Genomic DNA, 10132 nt, shown 5'->3' on the forward strand with positions numbered 1-10132 from the left:
CTACTCCTCTGTTCTTCCTCACCCCGATCCCCCTTCTCCTCTCTCCCCAAATCCTCTGGATCGGGGCGTGACAGATAATCCTCTGAAGAGACTAGCATCACCTGATCCCACCCACAGTAAGGCCAGTAGAGTGCATGTTAGTTACTTAGTTATACCAAGCCATCAGATTGGAGGCCAATTCTGCTGCATATAACAAGCTGCAAATTATATTGATATATCCATAATGACCCTAACACTATTACTTTGTGTATGATTCTTTTCCCAGAAACCCCTCCACGACCCAATAGCATTCAGAAAGGAATTGGATGGAATAGTTGTTGATGTCTCCCTGCAATGGTAAAGTATGTTTCCTCGGCTTTGAATTTTGCTAAGAAAGGAAAAGTAACGTGTAAAGTTAAAAACCACCATTGTGTTAGGCACTGAACTTGCTTATATATTCCATGTTCTGTGTAGCAAATAATTGTGGTTTATCTGATTGAAGATACTGATAATTTGTTCTCTTTTCTAGTTTATACACGTGATTCTTATTTCTAAGTTTCTGATACTGTGTTCTATACTACTAGAGGTTCTAAACTGAATGTCGTATCTTCCTGAAATTTGCCACCAAAATCTGGATTACATCAGTATCATTTTGGATTTATATTTGACTGAGTGTTAATTACAGTTATTCGAACTTATCTTTCATAATTCATCAGATATGCTTAAAGATGGCTTAAAGTATGATGTTTTCAACTTCCTGTTACCTTGCAAGTTCATAGTTCTAATTTCCCCTGCTAGACTGGTGCGTTGATTTATAAACTTTGTCGAGTTCGTCAAATTTCATTAAACCCTACAACTATGCTGCACGTGCCAATTCCATTTGAATTCCTAACCACCGATTGTCTTTCAACTATTTTCTTTACCATATTTGTATTCTTAAAGTGAATCAGTTTGATCTTGTAGATAAGAAATATTAATGAAATGGACCCCAAATTTCTCCTCTGTATTTATGCAGTGATGAAGATGAATTCTTCCTGTACGTTATTTCCTAATTGTATGATCACAGTGATCAACATATACAGTTTTAGTATTGTTCACTACATACGTATACATCATATTTCAAATACTGAGGAATATTTTAGTCTACCGCAATGTATACCATAGCTTGCCTGATAGCCTGCTATAACCGTGATAGTTTTTCCTCCTCTTGGCATGATGGTTCACATGCTGTGATCTACAATCTTGATTAAGCCATTTAGCATTATAGATGAAATACTGTAAACCTTTCTTTGTTGGAGGGGCGATGTGTAGCTCACTGGCTCTGTATATTAACTAATATCGCTGTAGTCATCATGCATATATTTGAGACTGATGAGCATGAACATGTTGCCAACCTTTCCCCATCAATTTGAGCTTTAGGTGAACTGGTTGGTCCCTGCAACTCAATAAGGTATCAGAGTCATGATTTCTGAAGTTTGAGACCTGGTTATCACAATTAAAAAAAATGCAAGTTTTCATACCTCTTTTGATCACGGGGTATTTGCTTGGAGGCCAAAGTTCGTCACAACTTGCCTAAGAAAGTTAGGCAGGCTAGACATGGTGTTTGGTTCACTACCACAACTATTGCTAGTCACACATCTAATTGGCCACATTTGTCAGACTCTTTTTTTTTGCTAAGGGCATATTTAGCCTCACTTGTGATTCCATTTTTTTGGCCCACAAGTTACGGAAGTTAGCCAAAAAGTTCTGCATGCTTAGGACATATTTAGTTCACAGGTACACATTGCCTTAGGTGTGGCAGCTGCTTGTTTCATTTTGCCGCAGATGTGGCACACCACGCTTTTTCAGCAGCCTGTTAGGCTCATCTTTTCCAAACTTGCCAAAGCTGTGGTGACCAACCTTTTGTAGAATGCCACGATTGAGCAAGAAAAGTCTGGCAAAGTTTTGGCTATCAACCCAACATGCTCTTAGCCTTTCTGTGGCTTCGACAACAGTACCGTGGGATTGACAGAACAAGCCCTGAGAACTAGTGCTGGAGTTATGGTACATATTGTCTTTCACAATTAGCTTGAGCTTTTGGGTGTACTAGTAAGCTAAATATTTACCTGTGATGTTCTTCAGTCTTCACTGATGCAATCAATTAGTGTGCACTGTGCAGCACCAGCTCTGACCTTTAGCCAAAGGAAAGTAATAATGCTGACCATTTAGAAATAACAGCTGTAAGGGTTTCTCTTTCCTCCCCTTATAGGCTATATGGCATTATTCCTGGCACGTAGCAAAAGCTATTTGGATTTTTTAACACAACGTTTCATGGTCAATTTCGAAGCTTTTGTCACATTTCATTTGCTCTGTCTCTAGAGAAGAATTGTATGCCTTTCTGAAACAATCGATTGTCATGATTTACAGGTGCTCTGATTCCTACTCTGATACAGTGCTAGGATATGCCAACAGTATCCGTACTATTGATGGTGGTACTCATATTGAGGGGCTGAAAACTTCCCTGACAAGAACAATTAATAGCTTTGCAAAGAAGTCGAAGATTATGAAGGTTATAACTGATAGCACATTCTGTATATTTTTGTTCTTCCCTGGTATTCACAACTCTAGCCTTCTGACTTCAAACCGTTCTGTTAAAGTTTGTTTGAAAAGGACCGTAGTAACAGCTGTATACTCCCTCCTTTCCGGTTTTGCAGGTCTCATCTCAAAAATTTCATTTTTCCGTTTTATAAGTCACAATTCTACTACTTACCATCACATGTTTGGATTTCGAGGTGCATTAAATCATCCGATGCAAGTATCAGGAGAAAACTCACAATGCATGTAGAAGTTCATGGACATTTTGTGGTCATGCATGCATGTGTTGTAATTAATACATCGATAAACATAACTTTTTGAGAAAAACGAGCGTCCTAATTAAGTACTTATCCAAACTACAAAATTTATTCCACCACTCAGTGGCGAAGCCATGCATGAGCTGTGTAGTCAAATGACTACACAGTTTTTTGGCAATAACATCATACAATAAGTATATATTAAGAATAAAAAATCATAAATACATACATATGACTACACAAGTTTGAATTGACTACACATGAATGAATTCCTGGCACCGCCACTGCCACCACTCACCATCTACCTTGGTTGAAGAGATTTTGAAATTGAGCCCTATAAACCGGAAAGGAGGGAGTATATATTTTTTCAGTCTGCACTTTGGGTGCTACTTATTTGTTCCATTGAATGAATATTTGAATAAGCTGGATCTGTAATTTGTTGAGGCATTTTTCTAAACAAATGATGGTTTTTGCAGGATAAAGACATTAGCTTGAGTGGGGAGCATGTAAGAGAAGGAGTGACATGCATTATTTCAGTGAAGGTCCCTAATCCAGAGTTTGAAGGGCAGACAAAGGTAACTTGAGGAACGAGTTACCGTGTATGTGCAATGCATGTGTTGACATTGAACAGGAAAATCTATTTTTACATCTACACTAATTTGTCTTGTTTTTGTCTTTCTTTGGACTGAGAAAACTGTTGACGTGAAAAAAACCGTAAACAAAAACTGTACACTAAGGTGACACTACAAAACAATGGGCGCACTTGTTCATATAAAAAGCTATGAAAAGAAAAATAACTACTCCCTCCGTCCCAAAATATAAGAACGTTTTTAACACTAGCATAGTATCAAAAACGTTCTTATATTCTGGGACAGAGGGAGTACAAGATAACTAACGGGATAACTCGAAGGAGTTTCATCTTAGCTCATCTGTTTAAAGCCATTGAATGATTTATCAAGGCCCTGAACAACAACGTTTCTCTTTGCATCACAAAAGCACAATGAAAACATTTTCAATAATTGATCCAGCATATAGGGCTTGTTTAGTTTTAGCCCCAACTAGCCCAGCCAAATTTTTGGCATGACCAAAATAAGGGCATGACCAATATTTTGGTAAGCTATTGTTGTTTGAATTATAGCCACTATTTCTGCCAAAAAGTTGGTAAAATGGTAGGCCTTTGTTTGGTTTGCAACCTGCAACCTGGGTCTTATAGTATTTGTTTTAATTTCCATTCAGTTACAAGATTTGTGTACAAACTTAATTAACCGCAAAGTGCCAAGACAAAAGTAGTATTTTGCCCACATATCACCATGCACACCAATTTAATTTGAGAGCAAGATAGAAACTGGAGATCCATCTGCTATTATTCAAGTAGGATGTTCACGTCAAAACAAAAAAAAATCAAGTAGGATGCTACAGGAGCTTGAGGGGTAGCCGACCGATTGTTTGCGTGTGAGAGGATGGGTAAAGGGAAGTGATGTGGTGGGTCTCACTGGGTAAAGAGCATGTGAGCCAGAGCATATTTTCTGGCGAAGGTTTTCTACGCCTTGAGCACAACGCCAATGTTTTGGCGCAGAACACACGGGCGCACCTTTGGCAGGTCGGGCGAGCCAGACATTTGACATGTATCCAAACAGCAGGCAGCTCTTAAGGGCTAGCCAATATTGTGGTATGGTCAGTTTTGGTTGAACAGACCCATATATCCGGTGCTACCATTGAACATTATATGTACAAAGATAGTGTTTCTTTACAGTGATGATAACTATGCCTTTAGTGACGTCTTTCAATGTGAGGCCTTTGACTGACATTGTACCCTGCACAAGAATTTTTCCGGACATATCTTGTAGTTTGCATGCACTTAGATATCATCATCCTATAAGAACAGGATCACACATCATGTCTAAATCAGCAAAATATCGGGGAAAACCTGGTACCCCTATTCTGATCTCATATACCGCCCGAAATTCCAGTCAAGATGCTACAAACAATCGGTTATTCAAGATGTCCTTGCTGCAGGAAACCAAGGATCAGGTTAAAAATATATCTTCCTCAGGAATTAGTTATCCTCAAACATACTTAGTTTTTCAATTATGTTATGAAGCAGAGCTCGTGGCCTTGCCAACGCATTTTACCACAGGTGAATTACCTTGTCAACACATATTACCACAGGTGAATTACATGTATGTCGATATAAAATAAATGACTATTCTAGATACAGTTGTACAAAATTTCTTAATGACAAAAACTACTATTTGGGATTTTTTTTGCATAAACAACCATCACCAACCTAACCTAAAGGTCATAACCTAGTGGCTCAAGAGGTCCCCTGCCTGGATAAAATGGAGATTGATTTACTTTAGGTCTTCTAATGTGAGTTCATCTTAGAACCTCAATTGTTGCAAGATTAAAGCCTAAAAGGAACAAAAAAGAAACCAGAGCAATTAGTTCAAATTTTAGCTGAATAAGCAAAATAAGGAACTGGCTAGAAGTGAGATAAGGACTATTTTATGTACTTAATGTGAAGTGTAGCCAGGTGTCCCCTGAAAATTTCAGTAGGGAACATGATAGGGCAAGTAAAGTCATTTGCTAAAAAATTAGTAGGTTCCAAAGCTAACATGAATGATAGTTGTGGGCAAGTTGACATTGCATGTATATTTGCAAATCATGCTTAACTGGTATAACTTTTTGGAAAAACTGAGTGCATACAAAAATAAGTAGAAGTGTTAGCATGCCATTCTACCTCTACAACACATTTTGAATATCCTGCAACTACCACTGCCTAGAACGCAAAGGCATTGCCAAATTCCTTCTAGGGGACTAACCGTTATTTGTCCATATTGGCAAATCCGCAAAACATATTGATTGAAATTGTAATAATAATGTGCTAACCAACCAATTTTAACTGCATACATTTAGTAGTTATTGCACCATAATTTTTTAACAAATGAAATTAGCTGTATATAGTAGTAGGTTCTTTAACTAATCAATCACTGAGACACACCAAACATTCAATAGACAATAGGTTATTTAACTTGTAGAGAGGATCAAATCAACTTTGTACTCGTTTTGAGGTTACAACTGAACAATTACAGTCTTACAGGGTTAGAGGGCCCAAATCAATCTTTTGCTAATCAATAAAGCAACAAAATATGAGTCTAAACCAGAATATGGTTTCAGCAATCTGAACCAAAATAAGGATCATCAACAAAGCACCTCCTTCCATGCATATTTTAAGATAGGCAACAAACTCATGATTCAGTTATGATGGATTTTGGAAATACCATCATTTGTTGTTGATTTTGACAAGTTTGGAACACACTAGTAAAGGCGTATGTGCAATGCACGTTGAAATTTGGTAGAGCATTAATTGCCCGTTGATGGTTGATATTTGGTAGAATATTAATTGCACGATGATATTGGGTAGGATATCAATTGCATGTTAATTATGTGATTTGCATGATATTGATATTTGGTATGATATTAACTGCATGCTAAACATGTTGAGCGCTCGCCATCGGAGCAATCTAGATCGTTGGATTGACATGTTTTGATGGCCGAGATTAGTTGGATGTGCCCCTTTGGGTCGTTTTATATTTTGGAAAACAAATATGGATTTTTTTATTTCCAAAAGTATCTCCTTACGAATTCAAATATTTAACTAATTTATTTCTTATGTGTTTCGGAACTGAATTATTATCCAGTAGGTTTCATACCCTGGAATCAAATTCCGAATACCCATATATGAGTTTTTTGGAATAACATTTTCTTTTTTTAAAGACAGCTCATACTATATGAGATAAGCATATACCTGATATCAAATTAACAACAACACCAAGTTCAGATACCAATGTACCATGCTATGCCCCCCACCCACCCACCCACACACACGCATTATACATTATAAGATTCTTAAATGTGAGCCAGTTGTGGAAAGCACATTACTAGAGGTACATCTATGATCTGCTGTCTAACTTAGTGGAACAAGGGAGGCTGCGGGGCATGGCGCGAGTGTTGTTCGGCTGCACATCATTGACCTAATCTCATGCATTAGTAATAGGCGATTAAGGGCTACGAGTAAGATGGATTAGTAACTGGTGATGCAACATTGGATAACTGTAGACTGTAGGAGGAAGGCAACCATAGGGCTGATTGGTTGATGTTATATGAATCCAACTCAACTCTTGCTTTTAATAGTGGTGGAGATGTGCTAGAAGATTAATGCCATACACTTTTTTCCCATAACGATTGCTCAATTTCTCTTTTTCCTTCTCTTTTACAGACCAGGCTGGGAAATCCAGAAGTGCGAAGAATAGTTGAACAATCTGTTCAAGAAAATCTAACTGAATACTTGGAGTTACATCCAGATGTTTTAGATTCAATTCTGTCCAAGTCCCTTAATGCTCTCAAGGTATTGCTATTCATTATTGTAGCAAAACTCCTTCCCAAGAACTCATTTTTTCGTTCGAGTGCAGTGTATGACATATTTTTCTGTTGCAGGCTGCATTGGCAGCCAAGCGGGCTAGAGAGTTAGTGAGGACAAAGAGTGTCTTGAAATCTTCTTCACTTCCTGGGAAACTTGCTGATTGTGCATCTTCTAACCCTGCAGAATCTGGTGAGCTGCCAGTTGTGCTGGGAAAATCTTGCATCATCTTTTTATGCAGATTAGCATAATTAATTGACTGTTATACATCTCTTCACATTCTTCTTTTGACAGGAAGTTTCTCAATTCTAACAGTTCCAGTTCTATGCTTTTGTTATAAATCACTATATTTACTATCTTATGTTGAGGCTTTGACTTTTGCTGTTCACACGTGAATTCAGAAATCTTCATAGTTGAAGGTGATTCGGCTGGGGGTAGTGCAAAGCAAGGCCGGGATAGGAAATTTCAGGTATAGCCTTTCCTTTTCAATCTGGCGATACTAACATGATATAATGACAGCTGTTTTCAAAACAATGCAATATTCTGGGTGAAATTAGGACTAATAAATAATTATAGGTATACAGTGTCTCGTTTTCCTTTTTACAGGAAAAGTTTTACTTGACTAATTCTTACTTACACTGCTAGTGTAGGTAGACAATGCCCTAACTATGAAATGCGAGATGGAAGTTCATAATATGGTTTTCTGTATCGAATTTGTTTTCAGCGTACATATAATATTTCTGGCATTCACTCAGATCTAAGCATGTCTTCAATCATGGATGCAGGCCATTTTGCCTCTGAGGGGCAAAATTCTCAACATTGAGAGGAGGGATGAAGCAGCCATGTACAAAAATGAAGAGATCCAAAATCTTATTCTTGGTCTTGGATTAGGAGTGAAGGTGCATGTTGTTTTGTTCTAAACTTCTGCTACTGTTGCTCGTTATAGTTGAACTACCAAATGGTATGCGCTTATACATCTATTGGTGTTACTTCTTTCAGGGTGAGGATTTTAAGAAGGAAGCTCTTCGGTATCATAAGATAGTTATACTGACAGATGCTGATGTAGATGGTGCACATATCCGGACTCTTCTCCTCACTTTCTTCTTTAGATATCAGGTACTTCTGCTCTTAGTTATCTTGAATCATATGCTAACTGTTAGAGGTATTGAAGCAGGTACCTCCGTGGAGGCACATGAGAGCCTCACGTAGCACGGGAACACACTTCTCCACTGAATACACATGCATGTCTATGCTTTATTGAAGTACGGATCATAGGCTACCTGCCAAGTGAATATTGTCTGATTGTACGGATCATAGGCTTGGAGCTGGGCTCAATATAATTGAGAAATGGGGAAGAAATATGGGTTGTGTATTTGGGTCTTAATTTTGCCATAAGGAAGTGGTATGGTTGGATTGGGTTGGGATGGCTGGGTTCTGGTTTGTATATGATCAATTGCACTCTCGAGGTCTATCTGGACGATGTGCTTGTAAGCAAAGCACCTATTTACATGCTCGTTATAGTTGAACTACCAAATGGTATGCGCTTTTAAGCGCAGCTGTCCAGTACCTATTTACATATGATTACAAGTTGCAACATGATAACTGAAGCTTTGCTTTCTCATACTGTGTTTGTAGAGAGCACTTTTCGATGAAGGTTGCATCTATGTTGGTGTGCCTCCTCTTTACAAGGTTCGATCATGACCCCAGCACTTGAATTTTGGAATAAATAGTTATTGATCTTAAGTTTGTACTTGATATTTATGTTTTTGTGTTAGGTTGAGCGTGGGAAACAAGTGCACTACTGCTATGATGAGGCTGATCTTAAAGAGCTAGTCAACACCTTCCCTACAAATGCTTCTTATAATACCCAGAGGTTCAAAGGTACAGTGTTTCAACCCATCCAACTAACTATGAATATCCAAGGAAATAATGATCGACTATGAACTATGGTGAACAATATTCTCGTACATGCTTGTATGACATGCATGTGCATTTTATGGCATGTGTTTCTGTTATTTTGATGGCAGATATTTACCGTGTCCTTTTATCCTGGTTGCTAAATAGGTTTGGGCGAGATGATGCCCTTACAATTGTGGGAAACAACAATGGATCCTGAAAGGAGGCTGTTGAAGCAGCTAACGGTCGAAGATGCTGCAGAGGCCAATGTTGTGTTCTCATCTCTTATGGGTGCTCGGGTAAGCAACCGGTGAACATTCTGGATACTTGTTCTGCTTGCGAGTTTACATAACGTTTCACTTTGACGCTACACCATTCTATTTCAGGTTGAATACAGGAAGGAACTAATCCAGAAGGCCGCAAGCATGGTCAACCTAGATCACCTTGACATCTGAGAACCTTAAACAAGGTTGACCATTGTGTATGATATAGAAAAGACCACAACTTGCCACCCATTCGACATAGAAGTTGTTTTGGTGCTAGTTTAGTAGCAATCTAGGCTAGAACGGAGAAAAGGGTTGATCCCCTGGTGCTTGTAACATGAATGGTGCGTTCATTTGTTGACACGCTGTACCCAACTCATCTTGACGCGGGGGTTAAACCGCAATATCATTGGAAGTGGTCAACTTGCTCACTCAGCTGGCAACTCATCAAATCCATGGACTGTGCTACAGTAGTTGAATTCCTGTTACTATTGAGCCGTGCTCCAGTTTACCCATCCAGTCATGCATGGTTTTCTTCACACGGGAGGATGGAAGCTTTTAAGTGTGTACCTGCTCACCAGCCGCGTTCAGAACCGGTATTGCCCCATTTGATCAGGTCCTGAGAAAATAAGGTTAATGGATTTCACATAAAAAAGAAACCCAAATGGTAAATGCCACACGTGTGGCACGAAGCAATCTGCCACTGATGTTTTTTACAACTAAAGTTGTATCTAAAAAGAAAA

At 38.5% G+C, this 10132-nt stretch overlaps 1 protein-coding gene across 1 annotated transcript in view; it reads left to right on the forward strand.

Moving 5' to 3' along the window:
- Nucleotides 1-9820, forward strand: part of LOC123061067 (DNA gyrase subunit B, chloroplastic/mitochondrial) — a 23071-nt gene extending 13251 nt beyond the window's left edge. The window contains exons 10-21 of the mRNA XM_044483979.1: nt 266-336; nt 2386-2527; nt 3287-3385; nt 7090-7218; nt 7308-7422; nt 7632-7699; nt 8016-8129; nt 8230-8346; nt 8866-8919; nt 9006-9111; nt 9295-9425; nt 9513-9820. Coding sequence (XP_044339914.1) covers nt 266-336; nt 2386-2527; nt 3287-3385; nt 7090-7218; nt 7308-7422; nt 7632-7699; nt 8016-8129; nt 8230-8346; nt 8866-8919; nt 9006-9111; nt 9295-9425; nt 9513-9581 — 1215 coding nt within the window. The 3' untranslated portion in view covers nt 9582-9820. The remainder of the gene's footprint in view (nt 1-265; nt 337-2385; nt 2528-3286; nt 3386-7089; nt 7219-7307; nt 7423-7631; nt 7700-8015; nt 8130-8229; nt 8347-8865; nt 8920-9005; nt 9112-9294; nt 9426-9512) is intronic.
- The last annotated feature ends 312 nt before the right edge of the window (nt 9821-10132 follow it).

This window comes from Triticum aestivum, chromosome 3A (assembly GCF_018294505.1).
Source record: "Triticum aestivum cultivar Chinese Spring chromosome 3A, IWGSC CS RefSeq v2.1, whole genome shotgun sequence".
Taxonomy (NCBI): Eukaryota; Viridiplantae; Streptophyta; class Magnoliopsida; order Poales; family Poaceae; genus Triticum; species Triticum aestivum.